Raw genomic sequence first — 19,897 nt, 5'->3', positions numbered from 1 at the left:
TCATTTGACAATATATGGTATTGTATGAGCCCTGCTTTTTTAGTTTAATTTTTCATACACACTAGTTTCATTATAGTAACGTTGAAGTATCATTTTAATTACACCTTCATGTTCATTTGACAATATATGTTAATGTATGCGGTATGTTTTTTAATTTCATATCTCACACACACTAGCTAGTTTTATTATAGTAATGCTGAAGTATCATTTTGATTATACTTAAGTTCATTTGACTATATATATATATATATATATATATATATATATATATATATATATATATATATATATATATATATAATGCGATACGCCTTTGGTTCACGATAACGGTAAAAAAAAAAGGGCACTATATTGAACTATGGTCTATTGTATAACAACTGATTGTAGCTCATGACTAGAGTAGCTCGATCTACTATTATTTTACATCATTTTTATTAAATCTTAAAATACTTCCCATAGTCTTATTTTATTTGTTTGATTTAGTTAATGAGAGTTGACTGAAATTATTTAAAATTTAATATTTCATAATATTAAGTTAACTATTTGTATATAAAATTTACTGTGTTATTAAGCACACAAAAAATAAATTTATTAAAATTAATAGGAAGATAAGTAAAACAAAGTTAGTTTAATCAATAAATTGTAATCATGATAAGATAAATGGATTAAACATATCATATTTGTTATAGTTAATTTATTAATTATTACATTTAAAAATAATAGTCAAAATTAATGTTGATACATACAGTGAGTATGTACCCTTCATGATAGTTACTTAGAAAAATTGATCTCACTAGATCAAATTTTAAAAAAAAATGTGGTGACAGTTTCGTAATTATCACCAACATTACTATACAACGTGAACACTAAAATATGCTATTTAGTATTAACGCTTTAAACATTTAGTTTTCACATTTTGCATATTTAGTATTAAAAGTTTGTACTTGCAAAAATGCGAAAGTACATTGCAATTAGGGTTTCGATTTTAGAGTTTATAACTGATTTTTTATTTTATTTGGTCCAGTGATTCACTTTTTATTGCTTAAGGTCTAACATTTACAGTTTAGATTTAAAATTTATTTATTTATTTTTGTTGATTGTATAGAACTTACCAGATTTGCATATTGAGTTGTTAAAGATTGCATATTAAGGGTTACAGTTTGCACAGTGGAGTTGATGATAATTACGAAACTCTCACCGCGTCTTTTTTTTTTATTTTTAAATATTATTAGGTCTGTCGAATTTTTACAGATGTAAAATTGAAATTGGTTTTTATTTCTCTCCTATGTAAGTGTTCTCACACGATCCATAGCGTGTATATATATATATATAGACACACACATACAGAATTCAATTCTGGTCCGGTTGGCACTGTCAGGTGTGGTTGTGGGGTTGGCTGCGCGTTGTTGATGTTTAATCTATGGAATTATCTCAGCCGTTGATCTTAATGATGTAGTTGTGGTTATTTTGATTCAATTTCACGCACCGAGGGGTAAAATAGTCAGAAAAAATTACTTTTCTTCTTCCCTTCTTTCCGGTAAGTATTTTCAACAATTTTGCAAGTCGTCTGTTTTTCAAAGGTTTTTTCGTTCAGCAAAATACTCAGTATACTCGGTGCGAAGGACACACCATCAATGGCGTATGAAGAAAATATACCCCAAATGGAGCAACCTCAGCAACATATGGTAGCTGTACAAGGTAAAATGTCATCTATTTATTAGTTTTTAATTTACAGTGATGCAATTTAGGGTTTAAATTCTCGCACCTTATTGTGTAAATGCAATCACCTTGAGTGCTAATTTTACGCACCATAATGTTTGCCTTCACGCACCTAGGTATTGTGAGTTGTAATTTACAGCTTATGTGTTAACATCACGCACCTGAGTTGCTAATTTACGCACCCTAATGTTTACCTTCACGCACCTATGTATTGTGAGTTATAATTTATAGCTTATGTGTTAACCATGCACCTGATTCGCTAATTTTACGCACCTTAATGTTTGACTTCACGCACCTAGGTATTTTGAGTTGTAATTTACAGTTTATGTGTTATTATCACGCACTTGATGTGCTAATTATACGCACCTTAATGTTTGCCTTCACGCACCTAAGTATTGTGAATTGTAATTTACAGCTTATGTGTTAATATCACGCACTTGAACTCTTGAAGTGCTAATTGTACGGAGCTTACTGTTTATCTTCATGCAACTAGGTATTGTGATTAAGTACCCCACTCTATTACTCTTATTAAACTAAAAATAAATTAGTAGCTACAACAAAAAAAATAAAAAAAAATATGCATTTCTTTAATTTAGAATTCAAGGTTTACAATGCCTTTATTCAATATATATATATATATATATATATATATATATATATATATATATTCATTATTAAAAAATTTAAAAAGAGATACAATTTCATTAGTTATATTGTCTTTTTTTTCTACAATAAAAATTGATTATCAAAAAATTAAAAAAAAAATATAATTTCATTAGTTATATTGTCTTTATTTTTTACAATAAAAATTATTCATTATCAAAAAATTAAAAAAGAAATATAATTTCATTAGTTATATTGTCTTTATTTTCTACAATGCAAAGATTCTTTACCTTCAAATTTATTAATTAATTATATTCACTACATTATTCATTGTCTTCTTTTTACACTATGTTGTAATTAAATACTCCGTATCAAAGTTATAATACAAAATAATGTTATATATTTATTTACCAAGTATTCTATTAATAACATAGAAAAAAATTTTAAAAAAAAATAATTTGAAGCCAATTATATGAACTACTTGGGGATGATTTGTTGACAAAGAAGACATTCAAATAACCCAATAAATTGAAGCGGGAAACCCAGTAATACTTTTTGGACTACATTATAGTTGTTTATTTTAAAAGTAAATCGTATTTCTTTATTAATATGATTTAAAATGTAGTAATTATTTATACTATCATTTTAGACTAAGTATTTAGATTAACGTTTTTACAAAATTGCAATTATAGTCAACATCTCGTATATTATCCTTCATTCATATACTTTGAATTACCGATTTAAATAAACAAATTCAACATTCCATTACATATATATGAACATCTCCAATATAATCTTGTATTGATATACTTTGAAGTACTTATATAAAAATAAACATTGGGCATTATCTTATTCGCGCATTTGCGCGTGAAAAAATTAGTATTACAATAAACCAAACCTCTAGAGCTAACAATTTTTAATACAACTTATTAACCTAAGTCCAACACACAAGTAATACTAGATATATACTAGTTTAAGTGTGTCATGTTTTAAATTGTTAACTAGTCCAAAGAATCCAAATTGTTTTAAATTACAACATTGTCCTCATCATGAATGTTATTAACCCAAAAAGCTTAAGCAACAGCTTCAGCAGAAAAGGGGTCTGCTATGGATCCCAACACAGAAAAAATGATGCTCAGATCACTTTTCTCAGACAAATATTTTACAAGATGAAGATTAATCAAGACAAGGACTATCAAGGTGGGAAAGTTAAGGATTTTACCTTAACATCAAAGGCTAGGAAGTTGGGTTTGGTCTTGGTGTAATCACCAACTGATCACTGTTGCGCTTTTCGTCATCAGTTCAAGCCACGGAAACATCTCCTGAAACCAGACATGCTTCAGAGCTTGCGCTTTGGGTTAAAGCCATAGCATCTCACGAGCAAGAGGTTTGCGTGCTCCATAATTTGATTGAAGAGGAAGCGTCGGCCAACCTTCTAAGGTCTCTCGCGGGTTAAAAGCTCCTGCCTTTCAGCGTCGAGGGATCTAAGATTTTCACGAATGGCTTGAACTTTGGAAGACAGATGCTCGCTGTGGCTTTCAACATCTTTCATAATACCAAGCAGGTGTTCCCGGTAGGCTGCACTGAGCCGTTTCTTGACTCGAAGTTCTGCTGTTAGTTCCTGAATTTTCTTGTCTTTCTCGTCCTGCAAAGATCACAAAGAGAACAAATTACTGAAGTGAACAGAATAAGGCAATTGGATATATGAAATAAACATTTGACTATACATACAAAGGAACATGATTTTTTTATTTTTTATTTTTGGTGAAAGGAAAACCCGCAGCCATTACCCGAAGGTTTGCACTGGATAAACCTTGCCTTGTGACCCTAGCCAACAAAGGATCACAAGAAGGTAAACCAGCCTAGGTTGCCCATACCTGATCGGCTCAAACCAAGAAGGCTAGGATTTGAACTCATGACCTTGTGGTTACAAGTTTGTATCCCCCAAAGGAACATGATTGGAAAGCTGCATGAGAGACCTATGCAATATCGGAAAATTTATGGTCATAGAAACAAAATCATAAGTTTTTCGTAAAAGAAAGGAAGCTTACGAAAGTTGAATGTCTCTTGGGGAGTGACACCATCAGGGGATGATTATGGTCCTTCACAAACTTTCTTACCACCCATGTCCCGGGTTTTTCTCTCTTTATTAGGAGCATTGCTGCACAGCCTTCGCGTCGTCTATCTCGCTTTACAGTTGCAGCGTTTCCTATCTTCTGAGTATCAGGGATCCCTCTACACCCGAGTCCTCGTGATATAATCGAACCATCACGCTCAGATTTACGGGATGACAACACACGGGTTATAAACCCCGCCCTCCCAGCATACTCGACATAAAATGCTCTTGCTGCTGCTTCAGAGTCAAATGTCATCCCTTCATTTGGTTCTCGAATTCTGTCAGTTTCAGATGGACTAACTTCCCCTCCAGCAGAGAATTCCACTCTTTCAATGCTAGCATCCACAGCAATTTGCACATCCACTGCAAAATTATATGTAACGTAAACATTCAATTCATTAGACTTTTGCACAAACAGATAGAGAAAAGAAGAATTGGCAACATTAGGCTGAGGACAACCAACGCCTTACATTACGTAACAAGAACAAGACAAATCTCTGCATACTCCTCAAAGATAATGCGAACACTAGATCAACACGAAAACCACTTAACACTTACGAGGCAAAAGTCCACTGCCTCAACTACTTGCAAAGGCCAATTGAAACCTCACGAAATTGCAGAGGAAATGGTCTACTAGCGTGTAAGAACATGACATGGATTTGGAGCAATATATAAGGGAAATTATGAGTGAAAATTACCAAATAAAGGATCCAAAGAACGCTAAATGTTCAACATGTTAGCTTTTGCATGAAAATATATAATTTTAAGTTTTAACACTATATTTCCATATGTAGTTATTGAAACCGAGTCCCCGTTTAAAATAATTTATTGCTATTAGAATTAAATGAACAAACATATTCTCAGAAGAATGATAGATTACCATACATCCGGTGTAAACCTATACTAACCAGCATAAATCAATAGTAAGCCGGATGTTTCAGCACAATAATCATGTCCGGTTTTGCAATCAGAGACTAGAATAGCTTCTCCATATTTCAATCTACTGATATTCAGTATATAATCATCTAAACCATTGGACTACTGTGAAAACCAAGCACATTTACAAGGAGATCAGTAATTCACAAGTAAGTTTTCTTAATTAATTCATTAATTTAAGTTCATTGAGAAAAAAACAAGTTTCTTGAAAATCCATACTTCCATAGTGCACTCTATCTGGTAAAAAGTTAATTTCTTACTCATTTTCATCCTCTTATTATTGATATACTTTCAAGCTTCTATTTTTCTAGGAGGGTAACAGAATTAATTCAATCTTTATGTAAAATTCCAACTTTTGCACACAGACTGAATTTTAAAAATAAAAATTTAAATTACATAATAATTCCCAAATATTTCCCTTTCAAAGAGTTCTAAAATCCCCAAAGATGAAAAAAACCAATGACTTCAAAAGTGCAGTCTTTTATATTTATATTGCAATCTATTTACCAATTAAACAAAACCCGAATTGCAGAAACACCCAAACGTCAACAAAAACGTCGAATTGTTGAATGGCATAACAGAAGAAAACGGTAGACATAGAGTACTTGGGATAAGATAGAAACAAAGTTCTGCATCTTTATCTATATATAGACACACTGTGAGCATACGTATACCGCAAATAGATGTATTAGAAAGAAGTACTTACTAATGGGAGCGTCCATTGCCGCAATTCTTGTGGTTATTGCCGAATAGTTCAAGTGAACAAAGAAGGAGAAGAAGGAGGAGAAGGAGAAGCAGCGGGTCCGGTTGGTTTGAGTTTTTGTTTTGTTTTGTTTTTTTGCTCTAAATGTATTTTTATGATAATTATATCTAAATTTGTTAAGATTGATAATTTTTTTTTTAAATCGGAAAAAGGAGGGGGGTAACCCCGGGGGAGAGAGCTAGCTTGCTAACTCCACCACTCTTCGAGCACTGGTGACATGCGCCAAATCATCCAAAAAAGCATCTTCACTTTCAATTGGGCAAAGGTCCACAGTTTTCCTTCCATCCTCCTGCTTGGCCCCAAACTTCGCGAGGCAATCTGAAACTTTATTTTGCTCACGATAGACCGCCTGAATAGAGACCCTCCATTCTCCGTTAAGCCATTGTTGCGCTTCCTCTATGAGATGGCGAATGGGTCCACGTCCGAGTGGTCCTTCGTGAATCCATTTAACAACATTCTTTGCATCTGATTGAACTTCGAGATCACGGAAGCCTTCCTGCCACGCCCAGTTGAGGCACTCGACGATTGCTCTGGCTTCTACAATCGCAGGATCATCACAGCCGGTTCTGCACATAATGCCTCTAATCCATTTTCCTTCACGATTGCGAATAACTCCACCAAATCCAGCTCTATTGTCCCCCGGTTGAACACTACCATCCACATTGAGCGTGAAACGGTGTTCTAACGACGCATTCCATCGGATCTGGACGGTTCTACTCGAGCTTGAAGTAGTCACTCTGATATTGCAACTAGTAAAAGCTCGGTCTATCTCCTCTTCATATGTTTTGAGCCAAACAATGTTGCGATGCAGTTCAGCGTCCCTTTCATTGAAAACTCTTCCACACCGCCACTTCCAGAGCCACCATGCAATGATGGTAAAACGCCGTGGCCAATTATCAGTGCTATCATGCGCGTCATCCCCTGAGATGTTGTTTGTAATCCAGGTCCTGAAATCCAAATGTCTCCATTGCCTTCGTCTCTCAGCAGTAGCAAAAGCGAGCCAAATTTCCTTCGCTTTCTTACACGTTCGGAGGATATGATCTACCGTTTCCAGTTCACCAACACACTGGTCACAGCCTCCATCCATAGTGAGTCCTCTCCGTTTCCTCTCTGCATTGCCCATCAAATAGTCATGCAGCGCGATCCAAAGGAACGTCTTGAATTTGTTGGGGACCTCCATTTTCCATAGTTTTTTCCACACCCGTTCCTGCACATTATATTGATTGTCACGAACAAGGGAGTAGGACGAAGAGATAGTGAACTTACCTGACGCCTCAAAGTTCCAATAGCATTCGTCTTCACCCTCATCATCATGCAGTGAGATGAGTTCCATTTTGAGCCGTACTCCTTCTGGGATGTGCGTGAGTTTTTCCCATTTCCAGCCCTTGGTATCTTCCCAAAAATCGGCTACCCTGCTTCCCAAGTCTTCATGATTGGGGACGAAAGAAACAAGGGGTTCTTCGTGGATCCACTTGTCTTCCCAGAAGAGAGTATCCCTCCCACTCTTAACCAGTTTCCTCATTCCCTTATAGACGATATCTTTTGCAGCAACAATGCCTCTCCATGCGTTGGAGCATGACTATTTCGAACATATGGTGTCGAGACCATATCTCCCATGTGCATATTTCTCTTTCAAAACGCTAACCCAAAGGCTGTCCTCGTCAGTTATGAAACGCCATCCGAGCTTGGCCATGAATGCCATATTCATGTCCTTAGCCGCTCTAATACCAAGCCCACCCTTGTCTTTCGGTTTGGTAACTTCTTCCCAGCACACAAGGTGGCACTTGCGGGTCTCCGATGTTCCGCCCCAGATGAAGCGTCGAACTTTCTTGTCAATTTCCTGTAAAATTCCCGCTGGCATATATATTGTTTGCATACCATAATAGGGAATCGTCTGGAGGACTGACTGTGCCAAAACTTGTCTTCCCGCTAGTGTCAGGAATTTCGTCTTCCAGCCACTAAGCCTATCTTCAATCCTGTCTAGCATCGGGGAGAAAAGAGTATTGGTGACTCTACCATGGAAGGATGGGACCCAGAGATATTTCCCGAGATTATTAGTCTCGGGAATGCCAGCAGCTTGAACAATCTCCCGCGCCTCGTCACTAGTCACGTTGTTGGAGAAAAAGATCTGTGACTTGTTTAAACTAACTCTTTGGCCCGAGGCCTTGCTAAACGTTGCAAGACATCGAGAAACGACATTGATTTGGTCCTGTGATGCTTCAGTAAACAAAACAAGGTCATCAGTGAAAAAAAGGTGTGTTAGTAAAGGGCCATACTTGGAGAGTCGGATACCTTTCCACCTGCCTCTTTTAACTTCCTCTTTGATTAGGTGACCAAGCCTTTCCATGCACAAAACGAAAAGGTAAGGGGAAATGGCATCACCCTGACGGATTCCCCGGGAGGGCGTTAATTGGTCAAGTTGCTTCCCTTTCCAAAGAATTTTCAACTTGGGAGTCTCAACGCACGTCATAATGTTCCTAATCCAGTCATTGGTCATGCCTGTCTATTTAAGCGTGTCTCGAATGAAGTCCCAATTAAGTCTGTCATAGGCCTTTTCCAAGTCTATTTTGAGGACCATAAAGCCTTTATTTCCCTGTTTATTCCTCATGGAGTGGATTACTTCCTGATAAATCAGAATGTTGTCCGTGATCTGTCTGCCCGGCACAAAGCTGCTTTGTTCCTTACTAACAAGTTTTCTCAAGATCGGTTTGATTCTGGTCGTCATGGCTTTAGTGATGATTTTGTAGATGACATTACAAAGACTGATTGGCCTGTACTGGCTGGGACTAGTAGGGCAGCTATTCTTCGGAATGAGGGCAATCAACGTATCATTCATTCCTTCCTCGAGATCACCGGATTTCATAAAGAGGTCAACCTGCATAAAGACTGACTTCCCAACAATTTGCCATGCTTTCTGGTAAAACATAGCATGGAAACCATCGGGTCCTGGGGCTTTCAAAAAACTCATATCAAAAAGGGCTGCTTTAATTTCTTCTAAGGGGAAACCCGCATTAAAAGAGGCCCAATCCCCTTCATCAAGAGTGGGGAATTTACCCTTTAGGATACAATTAGTGTCTGCCTCAATATCTTTTGTGAAAATCCCCATAAAATACTCTTGAATTGCCTTTTCTATTCTGTGTTCGTCATGAATAGTATTACCTTCTTCATCAAGGAAATTATACCTTCCTAGTTTAGTATTCTTGCTTTTTGCGGCCGCATGATAGAATTTGGTGTTGCGGTCGCCCGAGGTAATCCACTCTTCCCGTGCCTGCTGGAACCATAGCATTTCCTCTTGTTGTAGCACCTCCTCGAGTTCCTTCCGAACTCTCCTTTCTAGTTTAATCAGTCCACCATGCTTTGCCTGCTCCATTTTCAATTGGATCCCATCCAACCTTCTTAGCAAAGTATTCTTCCTATGGTGAATGTTGCCAAAGACTGTTTTGTTCCACTCCTTAAATTTAGAGGCCATCGCCTCTTTGTTATGCCATACCGTTTCCTTAGTATCCCATTGCCGGCGGGTGACATCCAGAAAGGAATGATGAGTCGCCCACGCTCCTTGAAAAACAAACCTATGTTGATGCTGTTTTACCTCAATATCAAACTCAATTAAAATCGGACAATGGTCGGAACCAAGAGCTGGTAAATGGGTTACCCTTGTATCGCTCATTCGGTCCAACCATTCCATCGAACACACCGCACGGTCTAGTCGGGCTCCTTTGAAAGTTTCTTCCTCCCTTCCCCGCTTCCATGTAAATTTTTGTCCCGAGTATCCCAGGTCCAGTAATGCTTCGTCGAACATCCAACTGCTGAAGTCGCTATTTCTGTGATTCCCTGAATTATTTGAACTGGTACACTCATCGTTGTTCAAAATGGCGTTAAAATCCCCAGCTATAAGCCAAGGATGTCCAACTTGAACCTTACTTCTGCTTAAAGCAGTCCAAAGGCGTCGACGGAGGTGGGGTGACGGGCTGCCATAGACCGTCGAAAAATGCCACTACCGTCCCGTGGATTCTGTGATTGTCATGTGAACAAATTGAGGATGGGAATTGAGTACGTCAACTTGTAGAGCAGTCGACCAGAAGACCCATATTCCCCCACTAAAGCCGAGTGCTTCCACTCTCGCCCAGTGCTCATACCCAAGCTTTCCGCAGATAGCATCAGCGTTGGCACTAGAGGTTTTGGTTTCCACCAAACAAAGGATGTCTGGGCGATGTTTATTGATCAGCCATTTAGCAGCTCTAAGAAATGCCTTGGACGCTGCTCCTTGACAATTCCATGTGGTTACCTTCATTGGAAAACAAAAACAAAGGAGAAGAGGAAAACGAAAAACAGCAAACGACACAACAGAAAGCAAACAAACCAAGAAAAGGAAGAGAACACAAAACCAGAAAGCGGCAGGGAACCCCTCACGCTTCTAGTTCCATCGCGACAGCACCAGCAAAAGCCAGATTTTCTCCATCATCTTCCACGTCAACCAGCTCCGTGCTTTCCAGCCGGGGTTCGTCCGGTGGATCACCAGAGTGTTCGCGAGCTGATTCCTTTCTCGGCAGGCCGAGCTCTTCCGTCTCTTCTTGCTCTTCAATAACCTGCACTGTTTTAGCGCCATTTCTCCCTCGCAGGACTAAAGTATGCTCGTTAGCGGCCCCAGCCTGGTTGGCATGCAACTCGGTGTTCCTCTGTCTTGAGTGCCTTTTCCTGCTTGTTTCTCTAGCTTCGACTTGCTTCCTGTGAGTTCCATGCTCATTATTGCCCATAATTTGTTTTTCAGATAATTGGACAGTCGATCGTTTTCCTTTCGGTGGGCTAGATTTTTTAGGCACGTGGGCATGTGTTTCGCTTGCTAGTTGCTCACAGGGAATCTCCGCCAGATCGTCCTCATCAGCTGCATTAGAAGTGTCTTCTAGGCTCGCAAATCTCGACCCAGATTTCCCGCTGATCTGTTTCCCTTTTCCCGCTCCTTGTTGATTTGTTTTCCCGTTCTCCTTTCCATCTTGGTTTCTGTTTCCCTGATTTCTATTATAGTTCCTTTTAGGTTTGTTTGCAATCATCCAAGATCCATAATCCTCTAATACTTCAGGCCTAATTAAGGTAGCTTCTTTGCTAGTTGTATTATTTCCTTTTCCTCCTCTGTTTTGACTATTACCCTCCCCGGAGGAATTTTCCGGCTGATTCACGGCGGGCGTACCCTCTTCGGGGGTGATTTCATTTGTCTTGTTCAGATTGCAACCTTTCGCGTTATGTCCATACACACCGCAATGGAAGCAAATCAAATGCAGTCCTTCATATACTATAGGGCGGACCCTATTCTTCAATGTGAACTTGGCAAGCAAAGGCTTGGTGATGTCAACTTCTACGCAGACCCTTGCAAAACTCGCTCTCGAAACCAAACTCGTGGCAGTGTCGATGTTAATCGGGCGGCCGACCTTGGCCCCTACCCTCATAAGGAATTTGTGATCGAAATACTCCGCTGGCAGACACGGGAAGCGAATCCAGACTATCATTCTCTCGGTTTTGTCCATGGAGGGATCAAAATTTGGAATCCACTCCTTGACAATGAGGTAGTGATCCAATACCATCCATGGCCCTCCGTACTTAGCATACTCGTAATCATCCACGGATGCAAACTTCGCAAGGAAATATCCATTATCAATGGTTACGAGTTCCATTCTTGCCTTGGGTTTCCATAAGGCTGTAAGGCGTCTGAGAAGATACCCATACCCAACGTGTCTGCCCATAACTTTTACTATCAGCGTGTGTTTCCATTTACTTCTCAAGCGCACCTTCTCTTCTCTAGTCAGCCTAATAATCGGGCAGAGTGGATCCAAGTCATCATCCGGTTCTTCTTCATCCTCAGACACAAGATCTAATTCATCGCGTAGTTTCTGCAAATCATCAGAAACTTCATTAGCCACAACCTGTTTGAAAGAGAGAGCACTTGCCTGCTTGTCACTTCCCGACATCGCCTCTGTCGCCTCGCTTCCAGCCGGCGGGGCTTCTCCCATGGCGATTCCGTCGACGTTTTCGTTTTCTTATTGCTTCGGTCCAACAGATCCTGTTCTTCGCTGTTCAACAAAGCCGGGAGCGTTTCTCCCCGTTTCTCCCATCCGTTGCTGTGTTAAGATTGATAATTTAATACTGTGTACCGAACTTCCAGTAATTATTGTGTGGACCGTAATTATGTGGATCACGATCTAAAATTGACTTTATTTTAGATAAACTTTCGTTTTCATGCAGCTTATAATTCATAATGTACATTATTTTTATTATTTTATCTTTAATAATTTTATTATGTTATCACATAAAATATATTATTTTTATGGAGTATTTATAATATTCAACGACATCATTTTGGACCGTGGTCCACACAGTTTATAATTTGCCCAGCGTTAGGGGATTGGCTAGCGGCAAGGTGAGTATACAATTTGGGCTTGATAGCGGGTGCATGAAGTCCAGTGAAGTCATAAAACTTTAGTTATTATTTAAAAAAAAAAAATAGAGGAATCAGATAGTTGGAGTAATGGAGTTGGCAGTTTGACAGAGCTGAAACAATGGAAATTTCACAAAAACAAAACAGAATAATTTGGCGATTTCATTATAAACTTGTTAAGTAGTGTAACAAATAGTATGACAGAAAGCATGCAAAGATGATTACAGAAGCCATAGCTAAAGATGAAGAAGATTGGGATTGGACACACACACACTGACACTGCACATTTAATAAGCAAGATAAACAGTGATGTGCAGCACAGTTTGCACTCCATCAGTCTCCTGCTGGTTGGGTGCAGCCGGAATCGTCTTCACCGTCGCGAATCCCTTGGCATTCACATACTTCCCGGTACCTCCCATGATAGCAAGGTGAGATTCCGAGACACGAATCCGGTGAACCCCGAAAAAGGTAAGGCTATCGGAGTAGCTACCACTGTGAAACATCACGGTGAATGCCATGGTCTGGCTGGTTCCGTCTTCGGAGCTTGCGATGTAAAAGCCCTGAGCTTTTCCCACCAGGCCGGAGTTTAGCTCGTGCCCCTCGGTCAGTTCATCGTCGAAAACTGTCATGGTGCCGAACATGAGTTTCTGGAAGGTGATTCCAGAGCCCAGTTGAGCCATGTTCAAGGCCGGGAATCCAAAACCTCCTCCTATTATGTTGTTGTTGTTGTTCCCGTTGTTCTGAATGGCATTGCCTGTGATTCCGCTGAGGCCAGTAAGGAAGGGAATGTTGTTGTTGCTGATGATTCCGCTGTTGGCGTTATTGACATCAACACCGTTGTTCACTGCGAGGACTGCACCATTGGGTTTTGCAAAGGCGACCTGCCCACTCACAGCAGGATTGGTCACAATCCCGGTAACAGCTATAGCAGAGGGGTTCGATCCACCAAGAATATCGTGCATAAAGAAGGAAAATGTATGATCATCAGGACCTTCACCACCATCGCCACCAGAACCAGCGGCTGCAGCTGCACCAGCACCAGCGGGAGACGCTCCGCTGGCTGTAACCCCAGAAACCGGGGTGGCAACCGAGGCAGGGGTTTCAGGTTCAACACCTGGGGAAACGGGTTCCTCTTCTAGAACTCGACCTGACACAGCAGCAGCAGTTAACGTTAGTGCCAGAACAAGTGAAAGAATAACATTCTTGAGTAGATTTTTGGTCGACATCTTCAATGGAGGAGCGTTTAAGGTTTTCCTGATGCTTCAGTAAATCTTTTGCAACAATGTAGTTGATGAACACTACTGCCTCGACAGATGCATATATATACCTGCAAGTTCGATGCAAAATCATTCAGAAGTTGGAATAAGGCATTAGTGGAGTTGATGAGATGAATTAGGTATATACATCTCCACTGTCAAGTGTATTTGTTGGAGGACATGCAAAAATCATTTCATATTAAAGTAATTGGGGATTAGGTAAGGAATATAAATTTAATCATAAAGGGAGTACAAAAAGTAGGGAATAAAAGCCAGTTGTGCTTCCATTTTCATCACTAACTCAAAAATAGGAATTACCATTTACCAATGCCACACAATATTCAAAGACAAACCCGGGATTAGTAACATTCCAAAGACAAATGGCAACAGGAAATTACCCATGCCACTATATTTATTTTACTACAATGTCAGAAAAGAATGTAGTGACATGACAATTTATATGGTGCATATATCTCCACTTTATTCGTCTATATTGCGGATGAGTTTTACCTGGACCAAATCGCAGTCAGTAATATTAAAGCCTTTATGGGTTGTGGCAATCCTTCCTAGAAAGTTTTCCCAGGTCAATTCTGATAAGTTTAAGGAGTTGTCCTCTTGTCAATAAAAATCCCCAGTAAGGCATATCCCAAAAAACATATCCAAAATGAAGCATCACAATTTGCCTTCTTCACTTATCAACGCCATATTTGAAGGCTTTTAAAACTCTTTCCAGCTGCTACCTAATGAATTCCATTGTTGTTCCATACTCATCATGGATGCCTGGCATTAACACCATCCAGGCAATGTTGTGCATCACCATGACAACAAATGAACAGAAACCAAATTAGGTGTTTTGGTCACCATCAGCAAGAACAAAATCTAAGACCTCAAACTTTGAAAATGTGGGCTGGTAAGATGCTCAAGCAATCATTCAGCTCCAAACGCCAAGAGTCACAACCTTGGCCAACCAACCAGTAAATCGGCTCACTTGTGGTGAGCCTGATAAAGTTATGTTATTCTACAATTCCATTAGTTAGAAGACACAATTTCAGTTATATGATTATTGAATGCTAATGCTTTATCCAAAGGGCAGGAATCCTTGACTATGGCTTCCCATGACTCAAAATCGAACATCTTCTTCCTCTTTGCCATTTCCTCTAAAATAAAGTATGCATCATCAACCTTCCCACAGTCAAATAAGCCCATTACTAGAGAACGAAGTGTTTCAGTGCGTGGGAAATGGCCACTCATCAACATTGCATTGAAAACCTTCAAACCTTCTTCAAATTCTCCTGCTTTACAGAACCCATCAACCACCATCCTGTATGTAGTGGCATTTGGTTTGCAACCTGCAATTTGCATTTCAACCAAAACTCTGTAAGCCTCAGCAGCTCTATCTTCTCTGCAAAAATAACTAATCAGCATATTATAGATTACAGCATCAGGCTTGATATGCCTTTTCTTCATCTCAACGAGCAAACTTTTCGCCTCTTCGATTTTGCCTCTCTTCCCAAGATCACTCACCAAAACACCATAGTTAACAACCTTGGGTTTACACCCCTGGTATTCCATATCAAACATTAACTTCTTGGCATCCTTGTACCTCCCCAAAAAACACAAACCTTCCATCAGCAAAGCATAGGTGACCTCATTCGGCTTAGTCCCTTTCCTAACCATATCCTCAAACAAACTCTTTCCCTTTTCAAACTCACCCCTTTTGCACAAAAACCCGATCTGAGAATTGTACGTCACGGCAGTGGGCTCAACCTCTCTCTCGAGCATTTCATCAAACACTTCGCGAGCCCTTTCAAGTTCGCCCTTCTCCAGATACATTTTAATCATGATATTAAAAGAAACCGAGTTGGGACGAAACCCCAGCTTCGAAGAACCCTTGAACATGTCATAAGCTTCGCAATGCCTGCCATTCTCCACCAACACATTGAGAAGCATATTGAAGGACTGTATTGAGCGGACACAGTTGAAATACTCCTTCATCTCGCGAAAAAGATGAATCGCCTTCTCCACCAACCCACATTTTCCGTAGTGCTCAATCAACCCAATGAAAAGGGCCTCTCTGCAGTGGACATTGTAGGTTTTAAGGCAACCAAGAAGGGTATCGACGGCTTCGAAGTTCCGAGACTTGGCGAGCTTGTAGATGAGGGAAGAGTAGGAAGGGTAGTAATGCTTGAAGCCCATTTTCCGGTAATCATGGAAGAGGGAGAGGAGATCTTCTGGGGCATGGATTTGTTTTAGATCATCAATGAATGGTATTGGCTTGCGCTGAGAGAGCCTGCTCGGCCTTCGCGGCGGCTCTGAGGCAGGTGGCCTAGGAGGACACCGGCGAGTGTGGTATGATTTGGATGTTGAGGGTGTAGAATTGCAAGAATTGATGATCGCAAATCTACATTTGAGTAGTTTTGATCGTAGTTTGATCATGGAATCCAGTAGAAACATTCGCGCCACCTGCTGATAGTATAGTTGGAGAAGAGTCGCAGTAGCAGTATTGGAGTGAATTAAGGAAACTTATGAGAGGGGAAATATTTTATTGAGGAGTTATTGTAAGTGTGATTAGAAAAGAAAAAATAAGGAGGGATGAATAAAAAAACAAAACAAAATTGAAAATAAAATAATACTCCGTAATAAAAATTTATGCTACTGTCAAGCGGGCCTGAGCGTGCAGTCGCACAGCAGCCAACTTTAATTTTTTCTTCTTTATTGGGAATCCAAATATCTTCATATTTGCAGAGTAACCAATTTCCTCTCTCCTATTTCTCACTCTTCCAAATCAGCATTTACTATTCCAATATCTACCTATTATACATTGATGGGTTGCTCTGAGACGATTCCTTCTTATTATAAAAAGAATTAATATCACTTTCGGTCCCTCCACTTTTAAATTTTATCAATTTTAGTGTACAATTTTAAAATTTTTAATTTTGGTGCCTAACTTTGTTGTTTTTATCAGTTTTGATCCTTCCGACTAAATTGACATCGAAATGTTATCGGATTTTATATTTCAATGGACAAAATCATTGCCAAAGAAAGATCTTCAATATCTAAACAATAGAAAATTCATATTAAGAGAAAAATAAGTGTTTGTCAATCGTCGATACTCGATACTATAAATCTCATAGATCTATGTCTGGTTTTTGCATGTCTTCCCCATTATTTAAACCGATCAAACACCTATAAACATGATTTGACAGTGGTTTTGTTTAGATATTGAAGATCTTTCTTTGCGATAATGATTGTGTCCTTAGAATATAAAATTCGGTAACATTTCGCCGTCAATTTGTTCGGAAGGATCAAAATTGATAAAAATAACAAAGTTAGGCACCAAAATTGAAAAATAATTTAAAGTTGTGCACCAAAATTGATAAAACTCAAAAGTTGAGGAACCAAAAGTGATATTAATTCTTATAAAAAAAAACTAGTATTATCCGGTGCACATAAATATTAGGCAACATTATAATGATATTATTTATTAAAAAAATACACAGCTTAATAATAAAAGTAATACACAGCTGAATAATATTACTTTTAATAATATTAATAAAAAATACTATTAAAAAATAATAATAATAATAATAATATTTTTATTATTACTATTATTATTATTATTATTATTATCATCTTTAATAATAATTCAATATGAACTTAAAATAATAATTCTAATTAAACAAAGAATGACTCTAAAGAAGATGATGATGATAAAAATGAAAAATCAATAATAATCATGGTTGCAGTAGGCGCTAGGCGCTAGTCGGGCGGTAGACTAGCGCCTAAGCGGTCTAGGCCGCGCCTAGGCGGTTCTAGGCGGCGAGCTATACAAATAAAAAATTAATTCATGTGTGTGGGTGTATGTCATATATTATATTATATATATATATATATATCTCTTACTTCCCTTACTTATATAAATAAATAAATTTAAATATATATAAATATAATAATAAAATTAACAATGCCGACTCGCTCAAGTTAACTCGGCTAACTCTGTCGAGTTGGACGAGTTAACTTGGTCAAATTCGGCCTAGTCGGCCGAGTTAGGCGCTAGGCGGCCGGCCACCTAGGCGGACGCCTAGGGAGCAATTCGCCACGATCTAGGAGTGCCTAGCGCCTTGGCGGGTGCCTAGGTGGCCTAGGCAGGGATTTTTGCAACAGTGATAATAATACTCCTTACAATAATACTGACATTGTCAGGAATAATTAATAAGTAATAAAAAAATTATTTTCTCAAAAAAATAATAAATAAATAAAAATTATAATACAATTACTACTCACAATACGAAAAAAAAAAAGAAAAGAAATTTAAACGTAATAAATATAATACTTAGTATATTAATAAGAACAATAATACTAATACTAATTCCATTACTAAGAATAAAAATAATAATAAGAAATGAGGTTTAGCCCAATCAGTCTAAGAAGCTCAATATAACAACAACCATGCATGTTACGTAACACCCCAATTTTCAACTCTTACATTTATTACAAAATCCGTAATAAAACGCTGCGGAAGCTTACATCATATCAACAGAAAACCGGGTGCTACCGCCACACCTAGAGTGAATTCTATCACCTCTTTGACAAACTCCACTCTAAGTGCACAGGCTAAACTTACAACATTAATAACAATCCCTGTCTACATCAAAGAGTAGACCTCAACCTGTACTTCCCTTCTATTCCGAGCTCATCGGCTACAGGGGCCCACACTAATCTGCAACTGATAAGAAACACATTGAAGTGCAGTTAGCGCGACGGCTAAGTAAGGAAATCCGATGTCACTCAAAAGTAGACAAAGGTTTGAAAACATAATCATTTGGAAAATAGTATATCGTTCAGTGAATCAAAATCCACTCGTCTCGTAAGACAAAATCATTTCTTTCTCAAAGACGTTACAGAGTAACTCTTTACTCATTTTTAAAACTTCCTTAGTTTCATATAGTAAGAGTGAGGCCTACAACCTCGGGCCATGGCACTCCAGCCCTCCCGTAGGTTCCTCCCTTATCCCAACCCCGGGCCGTGGCACTCAAGCCTTCCCGTGGGCACCTCTCCTTATCCCAACATGACGACATAACGGCGAATAGACTTCGCTCTAACAATATAATATAACGACCACTGGGCAAGGGCACTTAAAGCCACCCGTGGGTCAATCAAGGTCCTCCTCACTTACTTTAGAAACTACGGTTTTGAAAACATGATTCTTCCTTCAATTTTTCTTACTCAAATCATTTCTTTTGGACATATTTCACCAATGAGTCCAATATTTGAAATCGGCTACCTCTTTAGCCCCTGAAGGATTTTCAAACATCATTTTCTCAAACAATAAGGTTTTGACAACCTTTATACCAAAATAGCATACGTCTTTCAACGTAAGTTTTCATAAACATTTTTGGATACACTTCATATGTCCATCTCACACTTTAAAACAACCAGCATCCTCAACTATCGTCCCCACCATTAACTAATAATAGATAGCTGTCCTTGTCATTATTTCCATTGACAACTTCCACCATGATCAACACCATTAGATCATAACGTGAGGATATCGTACATCCAAACATATATAAATTCTAAAAGGTAAGGTCATTGCCTAACCATAACCCAAAAATCATGAGATTATCATTTAATCTCCATCATTAATCCACGTCCTTAGCATCACCTAATCACCATTAACTCACTAACTACCTCANATGATCAACACCATTAGATCATAACTTGAGGATATCGTACATCCAAACATATATAAATTCTAATAGGTAAGGTCATTGCCTAACCATAACCCAAAAATCATGAGATTATCATTTAATCTCCATCATTAATCCACGTCCTTAGCATCACCTAATCACCATTAACTCACTAACTACCTCACAATTATCATTAACACATCCATAATCATACTAAGCTTAATTCAGAAAATTTCAGCTTGGCGCAGTCCGAAAGATTGAGCCGGTAAAAATAGTTCCCGAACTCTTTTTCACTTGAAATTTTTATGGTAGAACCCCAACACATATTACTTGATGTCCGTAAAAAGTTTTGGTCATTTTGGTCCGCGAATAAACACAGAAAATTCC

The 19,897-nt window shown here is 38.6% G+C and overlaps 2 protein-coding genes across 4 annotated transcripts in view; both read right to left on the bottom strand.

Annotated features, from left to right (window-relative positions):
* Positions 1 to 3,147: 3,147 nt before the first annotated feature.
* Positions 3,148 to 6,185, bottom strand: LOC116025822 (protein FAR1-RELATED SEQUENCE 5-like). Its single transcript, XM_031267177.1, has 3 exons — positions 6,081 to 6,185; positions 4,374 to 4,801; positions 3,148 to 3,967 (listed from the first exon to the last, which is right to left on the bottom strand). The coding sequence occupies exons 1-3, from the start codon at positions 6,094 to 6,096 to the stop codon at positions 3,758 to 3,760; spliced, it is 654 nt and encodes a 217-aa protein (XP_031123037.1). The 5' UTR covers positions 6,097 to 6,185; the 3' UTR covers positions 3,148 to 3,757.
* Positions 6,186 to 12,692: 6,507 nt separating this feature from the next.
* Positions 12,693 to 19,897, bottom strand: part of LOC116024648 (dirigent protein 10) — a 7,794-nt gene continuing 589 nt past the window's right edge. Inside the window, exons 1-3 of one of the 3 annotated variants that reach the window (XR_004099511.1) lie at positions 14,331 to 16,510; positions 13,789 to 13,891; positions 13,570 to 13,711 (exon numbers count right to left, since the gene is read on the bottom strand). Coding sequence is in view for 2 of the 3 variants with exons in the window: in XM_031265594.1 (XP_031121454.1) it covers positions 12,852 to 13,790 (939 nt within the window). In the remaining variant the exon portion in view is untranslated. Of the gene's footprint in view, positions 13,892 to 14,330; positions 16,511 to 19,897 lie in introns of those variants that run through there. The other 2 variants (XM_031265594.1, XM_031265595.1) reach the window with 2 other exon arrangements.

The sequence above is a fragment of the Ipomoea triloba genome, chromosome 7 (genome assembly GCF_003576645.1).
Source record: "Ipomoea triloba cultivar NCNSP0323 chromosome 7, ASM357664v1".
NCBI lineage: Eukaryota > Viridiplantae > Streptophyta > Magnoliopsida > Solanales > Convolvulaceae > Ipomoea > Ipomoea triloba.
Note: the sequence above shows the minus strand (reverse complement) of the source record. Positions and strands in the feature narration are given on the sequence as shown.

What these genes read in the sequence shown, in the direction of transcription:
- LOC116025822 (XM_031267177.1), bottom strand. An exon ending in CCAAGAGACATTCAACTTTC is followed by an intron (nt 3,968 to 4,373) that starts GTAAGCTTCCTT and finishes TGATCTTTGCAG; the next exon opens with GACGAGAAAGACAAGAAAAT.